The 26,737-nt window shown below is 34.3% G+C and overlaps 4 protein-coding genes across 8 annotated transcripts; 2 read left to right on the top strand and 2 right to left on the bottom strand.

Annotated features, from left to right (window-relative positions):
* The first annotated feature begins 1,199 nt into the window (after window positions 1-1,199).
* On the top strand, window positions 1,200-8,643 carry LOC101254549 (MACPF domain-containing protein CAD1). Its single transcript, XM_004249547.4, has 7 exons — window positions 1,200-1,867; window positions 4,544-4,782; window positions 4,898-5,093; window positions 5,269-5,352; window positions 6,875-7,058; window positions 7,166-7,329; window positions 7,750-8,643. Exons 1-7 carry the CDS (start codon window positions 1,610-1,612, stop codon window positions 8,380-8,382), a joined length of 1,758 nt encoding a protein of 585 aa, XP_004249595.1. The 5' UTR covers window positions 1,200-1,609; the 3' UTR covers window positions 8,383-8,643.
* Window positions 8,644-8,649: 6 nt separating this feature from the next.
* LOC104644392 (uncharacterized) lies at window positions 8,650-12,117 on the bottom strand. Of its 5 annotated transcripts, XM_069289697.1 has the most exons (6): window positions 12,056-12,117; window positions 10,250-10,865; window positions 9,960-10,106; window positions 9,488-9,616; window positions 9,150-9,357; window positions 8,650-9,054 (listed from the first exon to the last, which is right to left on the bottom strand). In XM_069289697.1, the coding sequence occupies exons 2-5, from the start codon at window positions 10,322-10,324 to the stop codon at window positions 9,193-9,195; spliced, it is 516 nt and encodes a 171-aa protein (XP_069145798.1). In that variant the 5' UTR covers window positions 10,325-10,865; window positions 12,056-12,117; the 3' UTR covers window positions 8,650-9,054; window positions 9,150-9,192. The 5 variants fall into 5 exon arrangements, 3 of the variants coding, with proteins under 3 accessions (XP_069145798.1, XP_069145797.1, XP_010312327.1); XR_011211838.1 differs by having other exon boundaries at window positions 9,960-10,865; window positions 12,056-12,111; XM_069289696.1 differs by having other exon boundaries at window positions 8,650-9,357.
* A 2,903-nt stretch (window positions 12,118-15,020) lies between these two features.
* Window positions 15,021-18,841, bottom strand: LOC101258319 (uncharacterized). Its single transcript, XM_004249560.5, has 7 exons — window positions 18,344-18,841; window positions 18,135-18,215; window positions 17,255-17,329; window positions 16,126-16,170; window positions 15,947-16,036; window positions 15,740-15,841; window positions 15,021-15,461 (listed from the first exon to the last, which is right to left on the bottom strand). Exons 1-7 carry the CDS (start codon window positions 18,839-18,841, stop codon window positions 15,279-15,281), a joined length of 1,074 nt encoding a protein of 357 aa, XP_004249608.1. The 3' UTR covers window positions 15,021-15,278.
* Window positions 18,804-23,979, top strand: LOC101259692 (serine/threonine-protein kinase STN8, chloroplastic). The gene is made up of 5 exons (XM_004249565.5): window positions 18,804-18,943; window positions 20,041-20,787; window positions 21,509-21,682; window positions 22,466-22,870; window positions 23,161-23,979. Exons 2-5 carry the CDS (start codon window positions 20,209-20,211, stop codon window positions 23,494-23,496), a joined length of 1,494 nt encoding a protein of 497 aa, XP_004249613.1. The 5' UTR covers window positions 18,804-18,943; window positions 20,041-20,208; the 3' UTR covers window positions 23,497-23,979.
* The last annotated feature ends 2,758 nt before the right edge of the window (window positions 23,980-26,737 follow it).

The following is a 26,737-nucleotide window of genomic DNA, read 5'->3' as shown; positions in this document are numbered from 1 at the left end:
ATTTTGTCATTTCAGGTAAACATAACTATACTCTCTTTTCAAAGTGCTTCTCGATCTGTTCATCATTGAAAATTCTCTCACAATTGTTTTCTTAAACCTCCCATGCCCACTATGGGAATGTTGCACAGATCAATATCCTCTCTTATGGTCAATATCTTCTCCTTTATTTCAACAACATTCTTGTCTCTGTCAACAACATACGAAGAAGCTATTTTGAAATTTGTTTTTCGAATTGACAGTAATTTTTTCTTTATTTATTGGGTTTCATTTACTCTTATCATTTCAATTGTTATCAACTTGTATCAATTGTGTTTATTCGTTCTAATGTCTCTTGTATTCATTCATTACTATTGTTCAATTGGTACCGACTTGTATAGATTTTATACGTTCACTTAATTTAGTTATATCAAAATATATAATCACGATAAAAATTGTGTGCATTCACTCAATATATATGTATTAATTCTCTCTATGTCACAAAATAAAAATATAGTGAAGATACATACAAACACAAGTGTATGTTAATATTCGTTATATGACACTTATATATTATGAAAATCCATTGTGGTACACTGATATACAATGATAAATACAATTATTATATCACATAACCAATGTGTGCGACTCCATAATAAATAAGAGAAGTAAACTTCCTCGGAGATGGTGTTTTCCGGCCAAGCGAGAAGGTTACCATGACAATCCACTTGTATCAACTGTAGAAAAATATTTTTGAATATATACGTATACTTTCAATTTCAAACATCATTTAAAATCTCAAATTGGATACACTTTATAAATATATTCTTTACCCATGACGATAATTTTGTAACATAAAAAGACTTTACATACATATATAAGAGAAAAAAAAAAGAAAATCAACATACAAGAAGATTAAGAATAAACAATCTAATTATTTTTCGATGATCGATTTGCTTTCTCAGCCGAAGACTTTTCGCTATAACACCACTATCCTCTCGTGCCCTAGCCATCCAGGTATAGCCCAACTTACTATCATCATTAATATTATCTTGGAAACGAGACTTTCATCGAGAAATCGCGATTTGCAATAAAATTCTAAAAGTATAACGAGAAAAAAGGTTTTTTAAGCCACATAATTATTTCAATATTATATTTTATCCCAATTTCATATTAGTCAAACCAATAAATTCATGTGTATAAGCCACGTGTGAATTTGTCTAAATAACCAAATAAAAATAGAGTAAAGAAATGTCTTGAAGAGTCAACAATGGTTAGATACATACAATACAAAATGTACAACACACTGTAATAGAGAGCCATTGGATTGAGCAATCACAAAATCTTCTTTGGTAGATTCAACATCTGCTTCTTTCACCATTTTTTGGGTAAATCTTTTTCTCAGTCAAACTTCCAAGAATCTGATTTACTTCTGTTGACTCTCATAATCTTGATTTCTCTGATTTCATAAGATTACAATTTGGGGGTTTTGGTTCTTGACTATCTGATCTGAAAAAAGATTCAAACTTTTTACTTTTTTGGACTTCTTGAAGCACCCCTTTTGATTCAAATTGAATTTGGGTTTTTGGGTTGGCGTTGGATTGAGCTTTAGATTGGAGTTTTTGGGGATGTAATGGAAGAAAACGCAGCTGCTTATCATACTGCTTTAAATGCGGCACAGGCGTTAGGAAGGGGTTTTGATGTGAATTATGATACAAGGTTGCTTTACTGTAAAGGGGTGGCTGGTTCTAGGGTTGTAGAGATTGATGAAGACCATACAAGGGATCTTTCATTATATGATAACCTAGTATTGCCTAATGTTTCAAGGGATATTAATAACTTTCAGGAGTCCGGCGGTCGTGACGGCTCTAGTGCTTGCAATTATAATGAGGTATGGCTGCTCTAAGTTCACTGTTTTTTGGTGCTCTGTGTTTGATTTGTTTGATTATAGAATTGTTGGTTGTACTGTTTAATGTCAATCTAGTGATGCTCTCTAGAAGTATCAGAATGTTCTTTTATAGCCGTGTAGTCCTCGACGATGTTGTTTGTGTTCTGCTACTATATGCTGTTTTTTGTCTTTAGCTGGATTACTTCTATCAGGAAGAACCTCTCTACTTTTGAGAGGTAGAGGTAGGGGTAAGGTCTGCGTACTCCACTGGGTATGGTATGTTATTGTTGTTATGTAATCCTCGTGGACCAGTTGGCACATGGTTTGAAGCTCGGTTGACACCTTCTACCGTTCTCTACTTAAGTACCAAACATTTGTCCTAGGTTCTTTAACTTGTGATGTATGTCTAACTCACACGTTATATGTGTGCTCATGCCACTGAATAAAAGCCTTGGAAGTATCCTGATGCTGCTTAAGTTTTTGACGTTCCTAATAATAACTATGTATACAAGTGCTAATGAAAATTAAAGGCAGGAAGGCACTCAAGGGTATGATCTTGACGTCTTGTGGTCAATAAAGTAAGTGGAGCACAGTGACGAAGCTAGAATTTTTCGAAGGGTGTCCAAGCAATTTTTTTTTCGACCAATGGATGCATTGAAAAAATTAAAATTGAACAACACAAAATTAATATTACTTTTTTTTCACGAATAAATGTTCCAAAATTTTAAAAACCAAACTGCATAATATTTGTGTTTAATTTAATATAAAGCGAATTAACAAAGCAAAAAAAAAAAAAAAGGGTAGGGGTGGGGGGGTTTAAGCTTAAAATGAAATCATTTTTACATTTCAAGCTTTCACTAATCTATGGTGATGACAACAATAACGAGACATGAATAATGGAAGCAAAATCAAACGAGGTGTTCTTTTGTTCGCTTTTAGCAGCTTTACAGAAATAGTTTAATTTGTTTATTAACTTTAAATTAAATAATAACATTTCAGTTTTATTTCAAATTTTAATGAAAAGAAATAAAAAAAGTCAAAATCATCGAAAATTCAGTCAGCTGCTAAACCTAGATTTCTAATTAAGAATGTAATTTAATTAGCTTAGACAATTAAAGAACAAGTTAATAACTTAGAATAATAATTAAATTGGATTGTTCTATCAAAATGATTACAAAATGTAACTGTGGGGATTCAAACCCAGGCCTACAGTGTGAGCAAGAGAGCCTCGCACCGCTGGGTCGTAGCATCTTGATGTGTTTAGGAGGGCCAACGTACTAGATTTGACCTTTGCAAGTAGTATTTTACTTGTATATATTTTATAATTTTCCGGCGAAAGGGTGTCCAATTGGACACATTCGGGACACTATAGCTCTGCCACTGGTGGAGCACCATGAGATCTCAGGTTCAAATCCCAGTAGAGACTAAAACACTCGGTGATTTTTTCAAATCTCTTCTAGGCTCTAGCCTTGGATTACCATAGCTTATAAGACTACAGAATGAAGGCTAGGTTAGCGATTACAACATTAAAGACGACAACTTTCGAAGGACTGTATGTTGAACTAGGGGACAAATGTGGAGATAAAAAATTGTACAGGCTCGCAAAGGCAAGAGAGATGAAGGCTTGAGACCTGAATCACGTGAAGTGCATCAAGGATAGGAAGACAAGTTGTTAGTGGAAGAGACCCTCAATTAGTGAAGATGGCAGGCTTACTTCCACGAATTATTGAATTTAGTAGGGGCAAAGACACTGTGTTGGGAGATTTGGAGTACTCCAAAATTCGAGATTTTGGGTATTGTAGGTGTATTAAGGTTGAGGAGGTTAAGAGTGCTATCAATAAGATGAGCAAGGGAAGAGCAACCGGACCAAATGAGATCTCAATAAAATACCCGAAAATGGAGGTGGAGTAAAATGATTCTGTTGTACAAGAACAAGGGTGATATCCAAAACTCCAAGAATTACAGGGGTATCAAGCTGCTAAGCCACACAATGAAAGTTTGGGAGAGAGTAGTGAAAGTGAAGGTAAGTAGGGGTGTGTCCATCTCCGAGAACTAGTTTTAATTCATGACTTGACAACAAGCCATCCATCTTGTGAGGAGTCTGGTAGAGAAATATCGAGAAAATAAGAGGGACTTACATATGGTGTTCATTGACCTTGAAAAGGCTTACTACAAAGTCTCGAGGGAAGTCCTTTGGTGATGCCAAGGTTAGAGGTGTACCATTAGCTTACATATAAAGTACATGTATGATGGAGCCAAAACCCGGGTGAGAATGATGGGAGGAGATCTGACCAGTTGAGATGGGGCTGCACTAGGGATTAGTTCTTAGCCCGTTCCTGTTGCCTTAATGGTGGATAAATTGATGTGGTATATTCAAGATGAGGTACCTCAGTGTATGTTATTTGCGGATGACATTATACTGATTGATGAGAGTATTTGGAGTGCAAATTCAGTGATGCCATCCATGAGGCAGGCGTGTTTTAGAGTGCAAAACAGAGTAGTTCACACTGATGTCTTCCATGTCTTGTTCATCCGTGTTCTCCAAAAGGATCTTCATTAATTTGTTTTCTCTAATGCTTGTGCATGTTTCTCGACATATGGTTAATCTTTTCTTTTCCTAATTTTATTTAATAAATAATTTTCTTTGTTTACTTATTCTAGTGCTGCTTTTGACTGCAGATGTTGGAATATTTTAACAGAAAGGCTAATATTCCAGGCAATGCTCCTCTTGGTAGCTTTAATGTAGCATTCAGTTTTACTGGTGCGAAGCATTTTGATGCTACCACTACAAAGACACTTTGTATGGATGGATTTTTCATACCACTTGCTAGGCTTCAACTTATGAACTCATCGCTAGTGTTACAGGAAAGTGTTAAAAGAGCTGTCCCAGCATCTTGGGACCCACCCGCATTAGCAAGGTTAGAATTTCTCATTAGTTTCTTTCGACAAGGGAAATTTGCTTATATAGTTGACATGTTAATTAAGTTTTAGAACCTCTATTATTCGCTAACAAGGGTTGCCTGCCTCTTGCAGCTTCATTGAAAATTTTGGGACTCACATAATTACATCTGTAACTATTGGTGGTAAAGATGTAATTTATGTTAAACAGCACCTTTCATCACCTCTTTCCACAATGGAAATAAAAAGTTATGTTCATGATATTGGAAATCAGAGGTTCTCCAGCACAGAAAACCTTACAAGTTCAGGTTTATTGAAATACAAGGACAAGGCTAGTTCCATTATTTTCTTTGTTTTCAAACTTTATAATTTATTCCTTTTTGTCTGTTATTTTTACAAAAACCGTTGTTTTAGAAGGTTTCTCAAATAAAGTGCTTGTCTTTTGTCTTCTGATGTCTTCTTTATCCACAAATTTCCCAATCCCTTTCCTCAATTTCATTGTGCAGTCTAGCGATCCGTCAATATTCAATAGCCAAGGGATATTTCCCCAGCCCACAAATGCTCCATATATTGCTGGAAATGGCAAAGAGGTTTGTGGCATTTCTTTTCTATTCTTTTTTTTTCTTCTAGTTTTTATTGCTTTTTGAATAAGTGCAACAGTTATGCTTGATCTTTTCTACTACTGATGGGTCATTCTCAAGAGAATTGTCATAGAACCTAATGCTCATTTGAATGTCAAGAAGGAAGGACCCTTGTTCCTCTTAATAATTGATTTTTCATGTAATTGTTTTTGTCATGTTATAGTGCCACAAACTTTTAGATATCGCGTCCAACTCCATTTATGTAGAGGATATGTTTTCGGAGTTCGTAACTGCCAAGATGCTTGAGAGTTATGAAATAATAATATGTTCTATACAATTCCAAAGTTTTAACAGTTCAAATTCATTTACAAATTGCTTTTTCAGTCAAAACTTAATTGTAAAAGACAATTTTAGTTTTTACATCTCTCTTTTACAAAATTTGCAAGTCAAATTAGTTTTAATCTGTGGTCTCATTAAATTGTGTCAAGAGATTCGTATTATGTTCTCCAATATGATTTCTTGCCATAGGTGTACCTTGGTCAGTTAGCATGATGCAAAATCATAATTACGGTTTAGTCCTGAAGGTTGTTTTTGTTCCAAAGCTACCACATGTATACTGGTATGCTGCCTTGACCAGCCAATTGTCTGATGTATCACGACTCTCCTCTCTCTTCACGGAGAAGCAATTGCTACCCTTGCTTTGCTTTCAAATTCCAATACGTTTGATGTCCGCCACCCTGGCCCTCCTCCTTCCTCCATTTAGCTGCAATGGCGGCAGACGCAGGAAGCAGTTCCTCTATGGCAAATTGGAAATGTCGAAGTAGCTGTGGCTTATAAATAGGAAGATAAGGCGTTAGCGGACCAACTTGACAGGCCCCTCCTTTGCTCCATCTTACTTGGCATGCACTCCTTCCGGCTATATGAGAACATATTCGGACAAGCACACTGCTCATATCGGTACTAGAAGCTCTCAGTCATCATCCTGCTGTCACTCCACACCTAAAATCCATAAAACATCATACTGACCAGCATTTTTTCAAGACTGTGATGATGGGAAAATCCTATCTACATACTTCATCGTGTTGCCATAGAAGTAGCAGATTTGTTGAATTGGGACCTTTTATGTAACCAGTTCCATTGCTCATTATTTTCTTGATTTTTGGTTTTCCATTTCTGTTGCAAGAATTTTCTTGACTGGGGAAGTGACCCGTATATTTGTCCTAACGGAGTGCATCTGTCTTCCATTATTACATCAAAACGCAATGTAAAACATTTAAGTGTCTATCCTAGATCTTATTAGTGTTAAATTTCTTCACATTAAGTTTGTTGCTAACCTTTGGTTTCTTTTTTTTTTTTGGGGGTGGGTGGGTGAGGGGTGGGGGGTTTAAACAGATTCATGATCTTATTTTGTAGGACCGACCAGTTTCTTGATTGCTCTTAAACATCTGTAAAATTTGATTTTTCTGATCTTGCCAGTAATGAAAGACAGTAGTTTGAATCTGGTTCTTTCCTTTCAATGTATCTGATGCAGGATGTCACGGTCATTTTTAGAAGAAGAGGAGGAGATGATCTGGAACAAAGCCACACCCAATGGGCAAAAACTGTCAGATCTTCTCCAGATGTCATTGAGATGTCATTCTACCCTATAACTCTTCTGCTTGAAGGAATCAAAGGCAAGGAGCATTTGGAGCGTGCTATAAGTCTTTATCTCGAATGTAAGTTATCTTGGTTATCGTAAAAAGTTATATTCTTTATCAAAGTTTTGACATTTCTTTGATTCAAATTGTCAGACAAATGACTCTAATTTTATGATTGCTTGCAGACAAGCCTCAAATTGAAGAGCTGAGATATTTCCTAGAGTTTCAGGTCCCAAGGGTATGGGCCCCTGTACAGGACAGATTTCCAGGCCAACAGCGGAAGGAACCTGTTTGCCGGCATCTCCAGTTCAGCATGATGGGACAAAAGCTTTATGTTAGCCAAGAACAAGTATGCTGATTTCTGAATTTGGAAATAGAGTTTTTGTGAAATATTAAATTTATTTTATACTGATGGAGAAAATGATAAGTTTTGTCCTGAAAGTTTGTCCGACTTAAACTTACCTCCAAAAAAGCTATCAATCATAAATCAATGTTTGTCCTAGTGTTACAACCTAAGGGTCCATTAGGTTAGCTTTATTGTTGGTCAATTTTAATTCAGTGTGATACCTATTACTGATTTTCTTATTCCATTTAGATTTAAAGAGCTGTAATTTATGATATAAACTTTGAATAATTTTGAAGTCAAGGGTTAGAACATATTGAAAGTTATATGTATCTTCATCTGACAGTCTTATTTTAATCCATCCCGGGCTCTCTTATCCTATTTACTAAATTATCAATGTTCTGAACTAATGTTGTTTTACTACAGGTGTCTGTGGGGCGTAAGCCTGTGACTGGCATGCGATTAACTCTTGAAGGTTCCAAGTCAAATCGATTATGCATCTATCTTCAACATCTGACCAACCTTCCAAAGATCCTTCTGCCATGTTGGGACACTCATGTAGCAATTGGCGCTCCAAAGTGGCAGGGCCCTGAAGAGCAGGATAGTAGGTGGTTTGAGCCAGTGAAATGGAAGAACTTTTCCCATGTTAGTACTGCACCAATTGAGTGTCCTGAAACGTTTATAGGTGATGATCACTCTGGTGTGTACATAGTAACGGGAGCACAGCTTGGTGTCTGGGAGTTTGGGTCAAGAAATGTGTTGTATATGAAGCTTCTGTATTCAAGGCTACCAGGATGCACAATACGAAGATCACTATGGGACCATACCCCGAATGATAAGTCGAACAAAAAGATCAATTGTGAGAATAGCAATGGCGATGCTAGTTCTGTTACAGGGGAGAATATTGTAGGCAATAAGTTGGCTAAGTTTGTTGACATGACCGAGATGAGTAAGGGGCCTCAAGATCCTCCTGGCCACTGGTTAGTAACAGGTGGAAAACTTGGTGTCGAAAAGGGGAGAATTGTTTTGAGATTGAAGTATTCCTTGTTAAATTATTAGTTGATACTGCTTCTGAACATGCTGCATTTGGTTCTATAAGAAAGTAATGATGGCGTGTTGGTGTATATGGTTCGGGTTTTCTTCTTCTTGTGCATGTTTACCATCATTGTTTGATGGTAGAGTTCCCTTCGAAAGAAGAATGTATACCTTAGGTAGTTATGTGTAAATTTCTTCAAATTTTGACAATTGTATGTTTTCATCATATGTAGTAATATGTGGGAAATGTTACTTCCAGCTAATAAGAGAACAATTCAAGAACAAGTGCAGTTAAGTTTAATCATCAGCAGAACTGTATGAACTGCACTTATATTTACATTTTGATCAGTACATAGATCTGACAAAAAAGGTGACAAAAATTCATCTGAATAGACTATTTAGATTTGCTTCAAAGATTGTTCTCCATCATCCCATGCATCTGTGATATCATCAAAGACAATTTTCTGTAATCCAGTCACAATTCTGTTTTGATGCACTCAGTTCTTGGTTTTCTTGTTGCAGAGTTTCAATTTCATCCATTAGTTTCTTGTTCTGCTCTTCAAATTTTAGACTTGAGGATAGTTGATCTTCCAGAGTCTTGTTCTTTATAGTCAAGTCACCAATTTCGTTCTTAAGATGAACTATCTGCTCTTCTAGAGTCTGGCTTTTCTTCTGCAGATCATCCTCGCAATCATCCTGCGTAAACAGACGTTAACATCCCATGCATTTAGTCATATTCAAGAAAACCAAATATAAGCAAAAAACATAAGAAGACAGATTACTATAACCACATTTGCTCCTGAAGTTTGTGAACGCTTTGTGGGTTCTTTTTATTTATCCAAGTAGTGGCATGCAGAAGATCCTGCTACAACTAACTGTATCAGAAGACAGATTTTGCATTCCGCTTGCCAGAGGTCTGTTACTTTCACTCTCTGATTCAGCTTCCAGGTCAATGATTAAATGATCCATCGACTCACATCCACTTGTCACAGGATGGTCCTATTAAGTGAAAGGAGTTAATCAACAAAAAGTTAACTAAACTGGCAAAGAATGGATCGCTATTGTAACTTATTTCGTTAAAAGAGCTTGAAGCTCAAAAATGTATGGGAAAAGAGGAAGGAAGATTTACAATAGGAGGCGAAGTATAAACTGAAGATCGTGTTTTCAGGTCAGGCAATCTTATCTTTTCTGCTTCTATCAACTCTTTGATTGTGTCACTTTTGGACTCATCAGAAGTCGGTTGAAGGATCCAAATTATCTGGAGAAAGTGAGAGTTACGAGAAGTTAATTTTCCAAAGCATAATACAATTCTTTATGCTTTGGAATCACTGTTTGATGTTGATGAGAACACAAACTTTGGTGTGTTTAAGAAGCTACGAATGGAAGATAACAAGACAACAACAGAAGGAAAATGTACATATATAAGGAAAGGAAAAGAAGGAAAAACTACACTAAAGAAAAAATATCAGAAAGCCTCAACTTCATATTCCTAAACTTTTATTTCATTTACTGCTGTCTGTAAACCCAAACAACACGAAAAGTAGACAGAAAGTAAATTCAGATCAGACAAAGTGGAACAGAACTGCTATAAAACTTATTACCTGATCACTCTTTAGTTCTTTGAATTTGGTATCGAACCATTCTCTTCTATGAGATTTCATACTTCCCCAATTGCAGACACGGGGTAACTTAGAGCGGTAGTTCAGTAAACATGGACGAGCAATGTCAATGTGTTCAAAGAACCATATCTATTCAAATAACAATAAAGACTTGAGGTTTCTGTTTGGAGTTAATAGAGTGGATACAATATATCATTTGTCATAAATACTTGTCGTCAAAAGACAAATTAGTTGAGTTTATAAAAATAAAGACTAGAGATAGTTAAACTTACTTGAAGAAAAATAAGACAACCTTCCAACATATTGTGATTTTTTCCGCGTTCTCCTGCACAACCAGTAAAGTACATCTGCAAGAATAGCTGCTCCCCAAGCAAAACTGTTCACTTTATCAACATCTCGGAGAAGATATAGATAGCGAGAATCAACTTTGCTATTTGTATTTGGAAACAGAAAAGTTCCAAACATGTATAACAAGAAAGACCTCACAAAATCTTCATTGTTGGTCTCAGCAAGGGAATCAAGTCTTTGCTCTAATGATGCAACCGTGATTGTTCTGCTCAGCGGGAAAGCACCAAAATCTCTTTCTAGGTCTAAGAAAGGTGTATCCTCTCGTAAAATAACAGGATTTCCTGTCACTGGTAATCCCAAAATTAACATAACATCCAGGAGAGATATGGTTATCTCGCCTGAAGGAAATACAAAAGCACATTTCTCGTGATCCCATCTTTCCATCAATTCAACTAACAGAGTTTTGGAAACCATTTGCCTTTGAATTAGGAGCAAATTTCCAAATCCAGTCTTGTTTATGGAATCCTTTTGACTATCTGTCAACTTCTCTGCACATTTTAGAAAGGATCGCAAAGAGAACCTAGTACTGAAGATTCCAACCTGAAAACAATACAACATTTTTGAAACTCTTTAGAAATGTGCTCGACGATCTTTCACATTGATGTACACAAACTAATTGAACGGCACAAAGAAAAGCGCAAAAAAGTTGGCCACAGTTAGAGTTGCATCACGAATAGGTCTATTATTGTTAATGCGCATAGCCAGGGGAATAGACCTAAGATTCATGAACATTCTAAAGAAACGAACAAATCATAAATTAAACAACTCCAATTTACCAGATATAGTCGTAACTCTGTTCATCAAAGCTTAGCCAAATGGGAAAAAAAAATCACCTAGTGCTTTTGCATCTAACAGGATTTGAATTATGGTTCTTAATGCACTTCATGCAGCTCCTACTCAAGCTCTCGAAAACCAGAAAGTCCAGATAAGCTGGCATTTCCTTTGTAAGATAGGGATTAGGGTGTGTTTGGCTAGAAAAAAATCACCTAGTGCTTTTTCAATTTTCTCATGTTTCGCTAGACAAAATGTTTTGGAGAATATCTTTTCTAATGAAAGTAGAGAAAACAAGTTGTACAAGTGACACCCCAAGTTTTTCGTCTCATCCCCGTCCATCCATTTCCCCTCAACCCTCACCCCGACCCCCTCACCCTTCACATCCCGCAACCATAGTGTTTTGCTAATATAACATATAAATGCTCTTGAGATAATATTTTCTTACTTACCAAAAATTAAAAAATAAGTAAGAAACCCACGTGTTTTCCAAGAAAACATTTACCAAGAACTCATTTTCCGTAGAAAACATTTTCCTTCCTACCAAACACACCCATTCTTTCTTCTTTTTGTTTGGATTGAGACTTATCTCCGAGTAAAACTGGAAAAATCACTTCGTTCACTCGTGGGTAGAAATATATCCAAACTCTTACTCTTTATCACTTACTTTCAAACAATATTTACGCATCAATATCATTAAAATGTATCAAACTCTATCTCCATGCCTTATTTTACACAATGTACTATCATCATCAGATGTCACAAAACCTATATACATTTCTTTAAAATGAAATAAAATTATACATGCATGAAAAATATTAAACCTTTATCAACTAAAATTTCAGAACCAACTGAGCTCCAAAAATTTTTTAATACCAATCCAACAACTCTGGAGAAACATTTTCAGAAATAAAACATCAAATCCGACATAGTTTTAACAAAAAATTTAAAAATTTTACCGAATCGCCAGTATTTTGACCCATTGTTCTTTCTCCTTGAAAAGTACAGAGAAGGCAGAAACTTTTGGAGAAGATGTTAAATGGCGCCTAAACAAAAATATACAGTATATTTATTTAAAAATATTCGGCCCATTAGTGTTGTGGCCAAATATACAGTATATTAATTCAAAAATATTCAGCCCATTAGTGTTGTGACCCAAATGTACAGTATATTAATTCAAAAATATTCGGCCCATTAGTGTTGTGACCCAAATATACAGTATATTAATTCAAAAATATTCGGCCCTTTAGTGTTGTGGCCCAAATGTACAGTATATTAATTCAAAAATATCCGTACAGAAGGGTAATTCTGAAAAAATTAAAAGGAGGACACGAAATTAAGCCCTAAACTAGTGAGATTGTGTTATTTGCTCATTTTTAACGCGTGCTATTAAATATTAGATAGTTCCTCCATTCCAATTTATATGAGTTAATTTAACTAAGCACGAAGTTTAAAATTTGAGTAATAAAACTCAAAATCTTTTCCCTCTTCATTCATGATAATTTGCATCTTATTAATTGTTTTTTCGTGATGTTCTAGTTAGATTATCTTCTAGTTCTGAATTAATTAAAAATTTGTTTAGAACTGAATATTATTTTCAACCTCCTAAAAATTGGATTAATGGTATGTTTTCTCTTTCTAGTTGTCTCTCCTTTTTATTAATGAGAACAATATCTTTTAGACTATCCGATGATTTTAAATATTTTAGTTTGTGTTTCATATATTTGTTTTATATTATTTTATGTTTGAAAAATTATATATATGCATATCACAATGTGGATTTATTAATATTAACATATGAGTTTACATATATATGATTGGTAAAAGATCAATACCCTCTTCTTTTATTTTGAATTGTGAATCATGAACATGTTTCCACTAGGCTATTTAATTAGTATTCAAATTTAATATTTTAATATTTCAAGTTTTTATAATTCTTAAATTTTAACATTATTAAAGTTTTTATAACTGAGTTGATAAATATGAATTATACATGTCTATGCACTTCTCATGTGTTGAATTGATGAAGCTTAATATAGAATGTGATTATCTTTCTATATATTAAAATACTCAAATGTTTACTTATTCCTTGCGTATATACATATATATGAACGATAGATAAATAAAAAATTTGTATACGTGTAACTCAATATAATGTAATCGAAAATTTCTCAGAAGAAAGAATTGAGCTCGAAAACTTTCATAGATTGACGTCTAGACTAAATTAACAACAATTTTAAATAAGAAAACAATTTCGTTCTTCAACCTATTATTATGGTATGCAACTAGTGTTTATGTGAAATTTATCCACTCTATAATATTAATAATAACAATTTTTATGATAATAAACATAGCTAAACTAAATTAGACAAAGGTTTTGTCTAGTTTTTTATTTTTTTTTAATTTTTTAAAAATAAATATACTAAAACTTTTCCAATCTATGTGATATTGTACTAATTTTGAGAGTCAAATAATTTAATTTTAGCCTTTATCGGAGGAAAAAAACCCACTGTGGGGTCACTTTTATCTTTGCATGGAAAATGGGTAGAGAATGGAGATTAGATAACGCGCTACAGAGAGCGTCAAGGTACTACACGTTGCTGCTGACGTATGCAGATGCTGTCACCCTGATATCGTCAGCGTCAGTAATCACCTTTTAATTGACGTTAAAGAATAGTTAATTAGTGGTTTAAAGTCAAGCATGTAAAGTACACACTTTCATATCCTTGGACCCACATTAAATAAAAAAAGGTTTTTCATTTCAATTTACGTGAAAGTATTATACTTCGACTGAGTATAAAATTTAAATAAAATGAAAACTTTTGAAATTTATATTTTAAAATAAATGAAATTGGCTATATGAAAGAGAAAAATATTGAATTTGAAGTTAAATTGTTAATATTAAATATGAAAGAATATATTATTATATTCCCTTATCTTTTTTAGATGGATTAAAATTCAAAAAAAAAAATTAAAAAGGAATTGTCTTTGACTGATAAGTGATAATATAAAAATGACCTTCCTTTGTCTTAGTTCTTTGGATCGACTAGAGCATAATTAAGTAATTAGCTATCGTAGTATTTCTTTCGTTTCATTTTATATAGAGAAAAAAAATTATAAATAAGGTGTCAACATAAATGTTGTGCATTTTTCAAGCATGCTATTAGATTTAAACATTAAGTTCAAGCTTAAAAAATTATTTTAAAATATCTTCGTAAATATATACATAAAGTATATATTCCTTCCGCTTTAAAATATTTAGTCTCTTTTAACGAGAGTTAATTTGACTTAAGTTCGTAGCACTGAATTTGATAAGTGTTGGAGAATTATTCCACAAAAGAGAAGAAAGTTCCAACAACTGAAGTGGATAAGTGTTAATTTGACTTAAGTTCTTGGTTGTTGTTGGTATAATTAATTATGTCCTTAATTTTGAAAGAAAAAATATAAAGTTAAGAGTGGTAGCAATGGACAAATGAATGGATTTGGGCTGAAGTAAAATGGATCAAAATAAATCGATCAATATATTATACAGGAAAACAACTCAAATATGTAATCAAAAAATTAAGAAGAGATTACGTCATCAAAAGTTTGGTTTATTTATTGTTTTCATTTCATGCCATCATCGGCCACGTCATTAATTGATAATGTTTAAAAAGGAGAAAATGTTCAAATATGTCATCCAACTTTGAGAAAAAACCCGTATATGTCATTTCATCTATTATAAGTTTTGGTTCATCTATGTCATTTTAGATAACAAATAATGACATGAATTAACCTTTTCGTCAAATGAAAATGACATGGATGACCGAAACTTTTAACAAATGGCATGTATGAGCATTTTCTCAAAGTTCGATGACATATCTGAACTTTTTCTCGCTCTAGCAAAACCCATTAAAACATGAGCGGGTCAAGCAGGTTACATGGTTTTGTGACAAATTTGCACCCATAGCCCATAGGCCATTGTGTCAAAAAGATTCAAGAAGAAACAATAAGTACAGATAGTCACTTTGGTCATACAATTAGCAGCTATATGAACTCAGAGACTGTGTTAGACACTGTACAGATAACAAGTCTGGTGCCAAAGAGGCAATTATTTTGACACAACGTACCAAAACAGACTCTCTCTAACAACATATACCAAAATGGGAACTTGTGATGTACATTGTGGAGAAATGCAGCAGATTAAAAGAAATCCATTGGAAGGTCCCAATCATCAGCAAGTTCTTTCAGTTTCTTCCTTAACTTTTTTCCTGAAGATCTTTTACGACTTCTGCTATACTCCGGCTTAGCACGTGTGTTTCTTAAGTTGCTATGATCTTGCATTTCATCTGCAGAGTAAGACATGTTCTGGGCATCCCATAATCCCTGGCCAATGTCATTATAACATGGTTAGAATAGTTATCATTTCTGCCATCAAGCAGCACTAAGTCTAACTATGGCTCAATCACATGAATCGGTTTTCCTAATCAAGGAAAAGAGGGTATTTTGGTAGGGTGAAGAATTCGTCATCTGACTTGGTAAACTCAAAAGTCTCAAAGTACAGAAATTCATAGGCCAGCATAGGCAACTTCGAAGAAAAATACCAAAAGGGAAACATTTTCTCCTCTAACATTGACTAATCGACTATGAACACTCCAAAGTACCTTAGTAAGTCTCTGTAGGCGTGAGGCTGCAGCTTCATGAACAACGATGGTATCAGATAAAACATCAACCACATCCTCAACAAATAAACCGTAGGTGCTGACCTGATATAACCAAGTTCAAGTGTCAAGCACGCAACATACTACTGACTAGAATGATAGATAGGAGGAGGTCAAGAAGTAGCTGCATAAAAGAAAATTCATTCGTACCAAGGTGGACGGTATTATGGATATTCCCAAGGAATCAAGCTCGAGAGATTCTACTGCCCCTGAGTTAATATTGAAAGTATAGCCACGAACCTACAGAAAAAATAATATTTGTTTCAGATAAAGTAAGCTATTCAAATTTAGAGTAATACAGATACGGGAAAAATGAAGCAGAGAATCACCTTCCCAACATTCCGTTGACGTGGCGTTACAACGTTGTACCCCACCTGCAGAATAAATGTAAGAAATAAAGAAAGAAGCAAGCGCCATACTTGAAGAAATAAGAAAAGCGATGGGAAAGAAAAGATAAATAATGAGAGGTGGCAATTCCATAAGCATGAAAGCATTTTTTCAAATATTCAAGCGAAAACCATGCAGATTTTGAAGAGACAGAAAAGCCAGGGAAAGATAAATATCTGAGTTGATCTCTTCACCACTGGGGGAAGAGCAAAAAGGATGGAATACAATATCATATGCCCAACACCCGTTCATAATCCACACAAGACTATGCAAACACAATTAAAAAAGAAGGCATATATATATGTAGTTGTTGGTTCATATATATGTACAAGCTGTTTTCATATACATATAGCAGAAATCTATAGAATAAAAACAAGACACAACACCAAACTGAATATTTATCATTTTCTTTCAATGTACAATTGGTAATTCAAACAGACATTTTCAACTTAATCCAAGAACCGATATTCCAGTGGTAAAATTCATTTTTAAGGCATATATATTCTCCTTGATGCCTGAGCTGCGAAGGAGGCTCATGTTGTTGACCAGAGAAAAGTATCATAGTGCAATTGGTCAGGAAGTATCCTTTACTTGTGGATCCTTCATCTCATTTCCATTAATCTAGAGAGTCTAGGAAGCTTTCAATGGGAAAGGATGAACTCCACAAGTAAATAACCAGATTAATCTCTGCCAGTAATAGTGTATACTCATTAAGTTTTTCTTTAATCAGTACCGCTGGTAAGAGCTCTACCAGCAGTATTCAAGGGCAATATTAGAAAGAAACTAACTATTGAATTTTTCTTGTTATGACTTCAATTTGAGTTTCTAACATATTCACGTTTTATCCATAAATTGCCTTGAGCTCATTGTATCATACCATAAAATAAGGAATGAATTTACATCACGACACCAGATATACTTTAGTAGCGTCGCCTAATGAGTTCAATGGAAAAGAGAGTTTAGTTCATAGACACAGTTGGTTAACTGACCAGGAGCATGGAGAAATATCTCCCAGGTACTCCGGGTATCAGTAATCCACATAGGAAACCAGCAAGAAGTGAGAGAGTATACCAATGTCTGCAGTCCAATAAGCTTGAATTCATTTTCCATCACACTCTCATCTCCAACAAGCACAACATCTCCTACCTGAATTGAATGTTGAAAATACACAGTTCATAGAATCATAATCGATAAGAAAGTACCAGGCAGATTAGTTCACTAACAGTCCAGGATACACAAAAAAAAAAAAATTTGGAATCAGAGAAAGGTTGAAAGCTGAAAAGCTCATAAAGGTACCCCTAATACCAAGGTGCATAACTTCTACCTCATTTGGAAAGAATTTCAGGATGTTTTGAATTTGATGACGTGGTTAATTTTAAGTAGTACATCTTAAAAGGAAAATCTCTTAAGCTCCTTTAAGGCAAAATACTCTTTTAAGGTTAGGTTCAAATAAAACATAAGCAGCAAAACCTATATTCAGTCATGCAATATTGCTTGGTCGGCCTTAAGCCCATTGTCCAAGATCACCCCCCAACCACAGTCCACCACCACCCCACAAAGCCCAAGAGGGAGTTAACACCGTGTCTCAGTTCCAGCGAGCATTCTGGAACTCATGTTACATAAGAATTTTGTTTCTTTTCTGTTGAACAGGGCTATAGTTAGCAGAATTAGGATGTCTGAAAGACTTGTACCATTATGGAAAAGCAGCTAAGAAAGGTGGTATCCCCGAACTGCAAACTCTATTCTTTAACAAGTCTAATATTGATGATGAAGTTGTACAGGAAGTAGGGAAACTATATGCAACCAAACCTTGATATATTCTACAAATGTCAGATTAATTATCTAATTCTATGTTATACCAGTAAAGATACAATCTGAAATGGTTGAATCACAAGCTTAAGATAGAAAAGTAGGCATTTGAGAGCTACAACTTTTATGTGCATGAGGTTACCTGTTTGACATCCTCCAGCAGAAACTTTTCCCCTTCACCAGAAAGTAAGTTTGGCCTCACTTCAACTAGGAAAACAATCCACTGTGGAAAAGGAAAACAGTAAGTAAATCAGAAGATAAAACTTATTACAGAAAACAAGTCTCTTTAAGTCTCAAACAGCAAAAAATTAGAAATTGAGTAAATGGAATTCTAAGAGTTGTGGAATATACAGAATTTATGTCAACCCAAAGCTGCGACACAAAGCCCAAGCTGAGAGCAGACTGAATACTGATCACTTGCTTCGCAATCAAATTCGATCTTTTCACCATTTGCTTCTTCCTCGGCACAATTCCCTTTTCCAACTCGAACTTTTCTTTCACTGTCTCCTCTGCTTCTCTACCCAATTCAAGAAACCCAACCCCTCTATCATCAATTCCTTTTCTGGGACTCGGAATCTCCGCTTGTTTTTCAATTCTCGAAGCTTCAATCACCGGAATTTCAGTTTCTCCCTCTTCTTTTAACCATAAATCATCGAAAAACCCATACCCATCTGAATTACTCAACTTGGGTATGCACCTTTTCGGCTTACCAAGTGCTAAATTGCGATATGAGTAAGGAGTACTACCAAAACCGGGTGGCGATTTGTGGGTCAATTTGGAAGTAGTAAAGCCAAATGAAAACGAAGAAGAATGAGGAAAGAAAGTAGTAGGAGAAAAGCAATTGCACATAGCGAAATGAAGGAAGTTCAATTTTCAGCTAAAATCTGATCAACTCGTCGGTTTTCATGGCGATTCTTCGACTTCCTGCAGTTATCGCCTCTCCGGTATCCGGTATCTTCTTTTTGGAGAATATTTTTTAAAAAAAAAAAATTGTTCCTGAATTATTGAAAATAAAATAGAAATATCTTTTGATTTATTAAAAATAACATAGAAATACGTTGTTAGCAACTTTGATTTTTAAATTTGAATCTCAATATAGCAAGATAATAATATTATTGTTTTTCTATTAACTTAATTTTTGGTTGATTAAAGATACGTGGATAATAACCTTTAAAACAAATGTGTTTGTTTTTCATATAACAATTTTCGTATTTTATGTTCTCTATATAATAATTTCGAATATCGACATAACAATCTTAGATAATTAGACTGTTAACTACATGATTTCTAAATACTCAAAGGAAAAAAATAATAATTCTAGTCTATACATTAGAAGAGTAAGAAAAGTGCATGCCAAGTTTTTTTTCCCTTAAACCTCACCATCTTGATCCAAGAATCGTGTATCAGGTCATCTAAGGCCTCGAGTTGAGGTCAGAGTCAGGATATTATATCATCTAAAGTCTCGAGTTGAGTACAAGAGTCAAGTCTTGGATCCCAAGTTAGGGGTGGGAGTTGGTTTCGATCAAGGTCACATTCTACGTCTCCAATCTCAAATTTGGGTCAAAAGTTGATCCGAGTCAAGTCTCGAGTCTAAAGTCGGGGTCGAGATTCGGTCCTAATCAAGGTCATTTTCAAGTTCTCGATTCCTGATTCGAGAGTCGGGTATTAAATCATTTAAAGTCTCAAGTTGGGGACATAAGTCGAGTTTTGGATCCCAAGTCAGGGTTGGGAGTTGGTCTCGATCAAGGTCACATTTCATGTCTCAATTTTTAAATTTGGGTAGAAAATTAGTCGGAGTGAAGGTCAAGTCTCAGGATGGGGGTCAGTAGTGTCTCGAATCAGGGTTGGGAGTTAAGTTTGGGGAATCTAAATCAGGGTTGGCTTCAAATCTGAAATCGGAAGTTCCATGATTGGATGAGTCGGGTCGGGTCTCATAAGTGGTTTTTTTGTACCACCATTCATCCTTTTTCTATTAGCCAATAGATAATACAAGAAAAACAAAACTCTTGCTAATTTGGACAATGATAATAAAATCTTGTTGTCTACAGATAGCATTGTTGTTTCTTCATGCTCCACACATCCATGGCCGAAAAGATAAACCCCACAATCTCCACGTGGACAAAATGCTACCTCTGCTGACACTAACAGTGAAAAAAAAGCACACTTCTCCATAAAACAACGAACCTGCTGCAGCTTCAAGCAAAAAATACTCATCAATGGCATCACTATTTTCCCCCTCTCCTACTGCTCCAACAACTTTCCATCAAGACCCTAACCTCATTTGCTATTCACCCTTAAGACCCATTTCAAAAAGCTGGTCTTGCACTAACCATTCCAAGAGAAACAACACCATTACTTGCAGCTCCTTTGTTGATGAAATTTCTGTTAGTTTAGACAATTCTTTGTCTCAATTCCCAGTTTTTCAATCTGGATATTCCCAATTTGAGAAATTTACTGGGGAATTGCCGGAAGAACAGAAATTGGGGCTGTTGATTTTTGCGGGTATTACTTGGATTTACTTAACGGCAAGACCTGGGGTTTTACTTGGTGCCATTGATGCGTATATATTGGCACCTATTCAAGTGGGGTTAGATAGTTTGAGTGGGAAAAGGAATTTCAAGATGAAAGATTTTTTGATTGGGGAAAGGTTAGGTGAGGGTTCATTTGGGATTGTTTATTCTGGGGTCATTGTTCCAAAGAATGTAAATTTGGATGATATTGTGAGGAAAAGAGGATCATCAGTGAAATCAGTTATCACAGATTCAAGGTTCAAGGAAAAGGTCATTCTTAAACAGGTAATGAGGTGATTTATCCTTTAAAACTTCTCCATTTATGTGTAATGTTTGATTGATTTGGCTTGCATTAGTTGTATCACTTGTATGCTTCGTCCTTAAGCTGGTATTCCCAAGCAGCTAAACAGTTCTTTCTGATGTATACCCTGCATTTCATTTATAATATCGGTGTTTGACTGGATGCGAAGATTAAGAATCAAGAATTACACTTGGCGCATACCACAGTACTTTAGAAGTTTATGACATTTCATAACTTAAAGTTGTAGTAAATCAAGAACTTAAAATGACGAGTTTCAAGTACAAAAAGATACGTCCTTTTTTTGGGGAAAGGATTAACAATGAAAGGGTTTCATAAAATGGAATGGAAGGACTAGCTATTTCTGCCCATATACTGCCTAACCTTAAAGCTTATCAAGGTTTTTAGTTGTGAGTTTTTTGGTTGTTAATATTTTAGGCTTGATTATGATTAGGCCTTCCACATCATGTTGATTTGGGTTGTTTCCTTCCATAAATCTTGACTAGATTATTGTGTATACTATTTACTTTTGATCTGGATTGTGTCCAACGATCCTCTTGTTTTAAACAACTATGTAATTATGTTTGACCACCCTCTTTTCATCATTGTCAGTTCTTGAATTGTTTCTCTCTCGCGTTTGCTTTGTATTGGGGATGTTTAATACTTGTTCTTCCCTAGTAACAATTTAGTGTATCTTCCAATTTATAGGTAAAGATTGGTGTTCAAGGTGCTGCAGAATGTGGTGAATTTGAAGAATGGTTCAATTATAGGCTATCAAGAGCAGCTCCTGAGACATGTGCAGACTTTCTTGGTAGTTTTGTTGCTGAAAAAACTAACTCACAATATACTAAGGGTGAGAAATGGCTTGTCTGGAAATTTGAGGTACTTGGGCAGTTTAACATACTTTTCTCAACAAAAATTTTCATTTCATTGGAACTATTCATGGTTTTTGGTGTTTTGAAAGTCAAATACAAGGTCATCTGTCAGTTCGTATTTATCTATTAGACTAGCTGCATGCCTGCATCAGCATATATTGTTCAACATCGGTAGCAATACGTTACATTGATTTCCCAGTAAAAGAAGAAACATAATCAAGGGTGCGTTGATGAGAGGAGCTGAGACCTATTTCTCCATTTTCTGACGTTTGAATCTTCAATGTAATTGTTGTCCAAACCTTATAGACGCCATGGGATTTATGAGAATAGGAACTTAAGCATTCAACTATTAGCAAGGATGTTAGGGCAAAGGCTTATTGGTAACCAGTTGCAATTAGCAGTTGCCATATCCCGGTTTTCGCATAAGAAACTTACCTTGCAACCTGATAGTCTTTGAAACTACTTCTACACAGTCTTCCTGAATCTCATCTTCTATCCAACTACTTCATCTTAAGTTGCAGTCATGGTTGCCTGGAAATGCTATCGAGTATATTTAAGCAGTTCCACTCTACTCCGTCATATGTATAGTATGTGGAGCCTTCCTAAGTTGGACACAATAAACATAAAAGTCCGCAATGTAATCATCTAATTTGATTTTACTAACTGCCTTGATGCATGCTGTTTTGTATGATTAAATTTGTGATTGCTTTCCATGTTTCTGTTTGGTTGAATTGCATCAAAACTTGTAAGATGGTAGCTGCATCCATAATGTAGGAACTTCATGTGACAGGGAGATCGGGACCTAGGTGATTACATGAAGGATCGCGGCTTTCCTTTGAACATTGAATCTGTCATGTTTGGTCGTGTTTTACAAGGATTGGACTCAATTCAACGGAATGCACTAATTATCAAACAAATCATGCGTCAGATTATTACTTCCCTTAAGAAAATCCATGATACAGGTATAGTCCATAGAGATGTAAAGCCATCCAACTTAGTGGTTACGAAAAAAGGACAAATCAAGCTGATAGATTTTGGGGCAGCAACTGATCTTCGGATTGGAAAAAATTATGTGCCTGACAAGGGGCTACTCGATCCTGATTATTGTCCACCTGAACTCTATGTAATGCCAGAAGAAACTCCGAAACCACCACCCGAGCCAGTTGCTGCACTTCTTTCCCCATTTTTATGGCAGGTATCCTTCTAATACACTGATTTATATTGCTTGTAACTCTTCCTTCATTGCCGAGGGTCTACCGCAAACCTCTCTACCTTCTCAAGGTAGGAGTAACTCTTCCTTTACTGTAAGCTTGACACAGAAGATGATTCTATATGTAAGTATAGCAGAAAGGAAAAAAGGAGGACTGAAGCATGTATCAACTCCATTTACTACATTAGATATTCAGTCTTTTGCCTAAAAATCTGACTATGACGTTGCAGAGTTCAGGTTTTAAACTTAAAGCAGAATAACTTTTGTTATTGCAGCTAAACAGTCCCGATCTCTTTGACACGTATTCTGCTGGAATAGTGCTTATGCAAATGGCAGTACCGAGCTTAAGGTCTACAGCAGGCTTAAAGAACTTCAATATGGAACTAAATGCAGTTGGATATGACTTGAATAATTGGAGAGAAAGGACTAGGACGAGGCCTGATCTCAGTATCCTTGATCTCGACTCCGGTAGAGGGTGGGATTTGGCTACGAAACTTATTTCAGAGAGAGGTAGACGTTTATCTGCTGCTGCAGCTCTTAGACATCCTTATTTCCTTCTAGGTGGTGACCAAGCTGCTGCAGTTCTCTCAAAACTTAGCTTCTCAAAATAGGAGCACAACTTGATGATGCAAGTACAACACTTTGTGCTTGATACTTGTTTCCCTCCTCCTTGTTCTGCGGATATTCTTTTTGGTCTGAGACGTCTTCTCCTCGTTATTATCTGGAGTGATAGACACTCCATTTGTGCAGTTTGCTTCTTAAGTTTCAAGTTTCTTTTACTGATGAGCAGCTGCATAGAGTCGTGAAGTGGTTCCAAATCCGAAATAAAAGAGAAGATGCTAACAGGGCACAATGACCTGCTATTCTTTAGCTCTTTCTGCTGGACGACATTATGGCCAAAGTATTTATAAGATCCAGAAGGATATTTGCAGTTTCCTCTTATTGGTAAGGTAAAGAAAAATCGAAAATCACACACATTTACTTCTAACACTTTGGTGAAGGACAAGAAGAAATTTCAGCTTGTAGCAATCAGTAAGAAATGTATAAAATTCAACAGCTATAAAGATCACCATTTGCAGAGCTGCAAGCAGTTATACTTGTCTCTCATTTATCATATCATTTTTTTTAAAAATATTATTCTTAGTGGAAAAATCTTCCAGGCCTGCTCTGGGTGCTTCTAGTACCGATATGAGTAGCGCGTGTCCGGATATGTTCTCGCAGGGCCGGAAGGAGCGCACACCAAGTTAGATAGAGCAAAGGGGGGTCCTATCAAGTCGGTCCGCTAACGCCTTATCTCCTATTTATAAGCCATAACTTTAAGTTGGATTACGATTTTACCCCTTCACTAAATTTAAATATTATTAAAAAGCTAATTAATAAAATGTTTTATAATATTATATGGTATTAATTCAGATATTCTACTAATTAATGTAAAAATGTTTTATTTTTCTTAAATGTATAACTATTTAATTTTAATATTTTTACTCTATTATAAGACAAGTAACAAGAGAGATATGTTAAGGAAGTTAATCATAAGGTAGTGTATGGTTATTTTTAATACTTTATTTTGTCTTTTAAAACAATTGTAAAATTTACATATCAAATTTATAATAAGGGATGACTAAATACAAAAGAATTTCTTCTTATGAGTTAACTATACACTATAAACATTTATCATTTTACTTTTCATATTTTTGTTGTAGCTCAAACACAATTTTAAAAGAAATTATGTAATTTTCAATAATATATATCTATGATTATGGAGTACATGTGCAACACACGAGTCCAAAGTAGGAAGCTTTAAAATGTTACATTAAATCATAATTCTAAATTATTTAATTAATTAATAAACAATAAAACATGTATCATATTACAAGTAGAAAGACCTTAAATGAAAAGTTACATTATAATCCATCATAATATCATACTTAAATATTTTTTCACCATTTTTATAAATATTTATTGCCTTAATAACTTAATAAAATGTCCACATCATAAATGTTGAAGTAAATTTCACTAGCAATATCTCTGAGAGAAAAGACCAAATAACCACATATAATGCTAATTCAATTGGTTGCATTTAAGCACAATTTGGATTTTTATTTTCTTTTTCTTTTGCATTATCTTTTTTAGGTAGAAAAAACATTAAATTATTTATAAGTAGATAAATATATCTCAAATCTAATATAACAATTGTGTGAAATGTTCTTTAAAAAAAATATTTTAAAGAAATATTGTATTCTTTTATATCATAGAGAAATATGTATGCATGTCTAATATAAAGTAACTATTATATAAATAGTATCAAAACTATCTTAATTTATATTTTAACTCTACAAATATTAAATCTATTTTGAAGGTAAGTTTAACGATATTAAAATATAAGATTAAGACGATATTAAAATATAAGATTAATATTCATTAGGATTAAAAACTCGTATTTTTTGATATACTTTAATACCTATTTTTATATTGAACTGATCCGAGTAGAGTCGAGGTCAACCAACTAGCTGGGTGAGTCTTAGCCAAGCCTAACCATTTCTTTTTCATCTGGTATTATTGTTCGCATTAGAGCCCCAATTAAATTTGAATTATGCAATGCAAATGCCCATTTTGGAGGTGGTTACTCCCAACAAGGTTTTCTCCGTACTCAAAGTTGAAATCTGAGTCGAGCTGAGTCTCAACTACTAGGTTTATTCAAATTCAATAACTTCTACTCACACGCTATATTCATATGTTGAAATTGTTGACTATATATTACAAAAAATTAATTTAGAACCCAATAAATTAAATGTTATATGATGAAGTGTTGATGTTGAGTATTTGTGCAAATAACCTTGTGAACCGTTTCGAAATTCAAATTACGTTATTTGGATATTAAATTTAATAAATATAATTTTTTAGACTCATTTCTATCTAAATATGTGCTTAGATAGGGTTTTGGAGAATTTTCAATAATTTATATACTAAAGTTGACAGAAATTTGAATTGGATCTATGATAAAATGAGTAACAAACTATATTACTTAAATATTTGATAGGGGTATTAAGTTAATTAAAATAAGAAATTAAAAATTTAACTTGAGAATAGTAAGAAATTATTTAGTTCTTACGCATTAAGATTCATTGATTACAAAACATAAAAATTATCTGACTTGTAATTTGCTTAATTTAAAGATTTAAGTTGAATAATGTTTGAATTAAATCGAATACATGTAACATAAAAAATTATAGTTGTACAGTAAAACAAAGATATGTCAATGCCATGTGATATTCTTTTACTTTTTAGTTCGTTATAAAAAAATAATTTACTAGTCGCTCGAAAAAATAAGATTTATTAATGACAAAACTCCATTTTATCATAGATTTGGAAACGAAAACTTAACAATTTGAACTTTTGAAGTTGTAATTTATGTAACTTGAAGTTATGTTTGGACATGTATTTTACTTTGAAAAAATTAAATTTTTTTTTGAGTAATGAATTTCGAAGGTAAATTATAAATTTCACGACTAATTAGATATTTGAAGATAAATTTTCAAAATCTGTTCTAAAATCTACGAGTTGTTTCAATATCTTCATCCTCTGTAGAACTGTATTCTACATTGGATCATCATCATAATCTGCCTTAGAATCAAAGAAATCAGTATCTTTCTCTTTATACTAGTGATTCAGCGTGTAAAAGAAGCCAAACAATGTCCACTCAGACACTCACTTCAATTCACACCGTCATCGATCCATGATTTAAACTTTATGAGTTCAACTTTTAAAATTCTCCACATCGAATGCATCATATTTTCAAAGTTATAACTTTATATTTACTATTCATTACAATTTCATTAGTTCTTACGCATA

This window comes from Solanum lycopersicum, chromosome 10 (assembly GCF_036512215.1).
Source record: "Solanum lycopersicum chromosome 10, SLM_r2.1".
In the NCBI taxonomy this organism is placed as follows: Eukaryota; Viridiplantae; Streptophyta; class Magnoliopsida; order Solanales; family Solanaceae; genus Solanum; species Solanum lycopersicum.
The sequence above is the reverse complement of the archived record's forward strand: the minus strand, read 5'-3'. Positions and strand labels throughout refer to the sequence as shown.

Bases quoted from the DNA above. Each gene is read 5' to 3' on its own strand.
- LOC101254549 (XM_004249547.4), top strand. From the start codon at position 1,610: ATGGAAGAAAACGCAGCTGCTTATCATACTGCTTTAAATGCGGCACAG. The intron at 4,783-4,897 runs GTTAGAATTTCT...TGCCTCTTGCAG, and splicing joins GACCCACCCGCATTAGCAAG to CTTCATTGAAAATTTTGGGA. The intron at 7,059-7,165 runs GTAAGTTATCTT...GATTGCTTGCAG, and splicing joins TATAAGTCTTTATCTCGAAT to ACAAGCCTCAAATTGAAGAG.
- LOC104644392 (XM_069289696.1), bottom strand. From the start codon at position 10,324: ATGTACTTTACTGGTTGTGCAGGAGAACGCGGAAAAAATCACAATATG. The intron at 10,107-10,249 runs GTAAGTTTAACT...TTATTTGAATAG, and splicing joins GTTGTCTTATTTTTCTTCAA to ATATGGTTCTTTGAACACAT. The intron at 9,358-9,487 runs GTAAATCTTCCT...TTCACTTAATAG, and splicing joins TTTATACTTCGCCTCCTATT to GACCATCCTGTGACAAGTGG.
- LOC101258319 (XM_004249560.5), bottom strand. From the start codon at position 18,841: ATGTGCAATTGCTTTTCTCCTACTACTTTCTTTCCTCATTCTTCTTCG. The intron at 16,171-17,254 runs GTATACTCTCTC...TTTATTCTGCAG, and splicing joins TTATTGGACTGCAGACATTG to GTGGGGTACAACGTTGTAAC. The intron at 16,037-16,125 runs GTGATTCTCTGC...TTTTTTCTGTAG, and splicing joins GTCAACGGAATGTTGGGAAG to GTTCGTGGCTATACTTTCAA.
- LOC101259692 (XM_004249565.5), top strand. From the start codon at position 20,209: ATGGCATCACTATTTTCCCCCTCTCCTACTGCTCCAACAACTTTCCAT. The intron at 21,683-22,465 runs GTACTTGGGCAG...TTCATGTGACAG, and splicing joins GGCTTGTCTGGAAATTTGAG to GGAGATCGGGACCTAGGTGA. The intron at 22,871-23,160 runs GTATCCTTCTAA...TTGTTATTGCAG, and splicing joins TTTCCCCATTTTTATGGCAG to CTAAACAGTCCCGATCTCTT.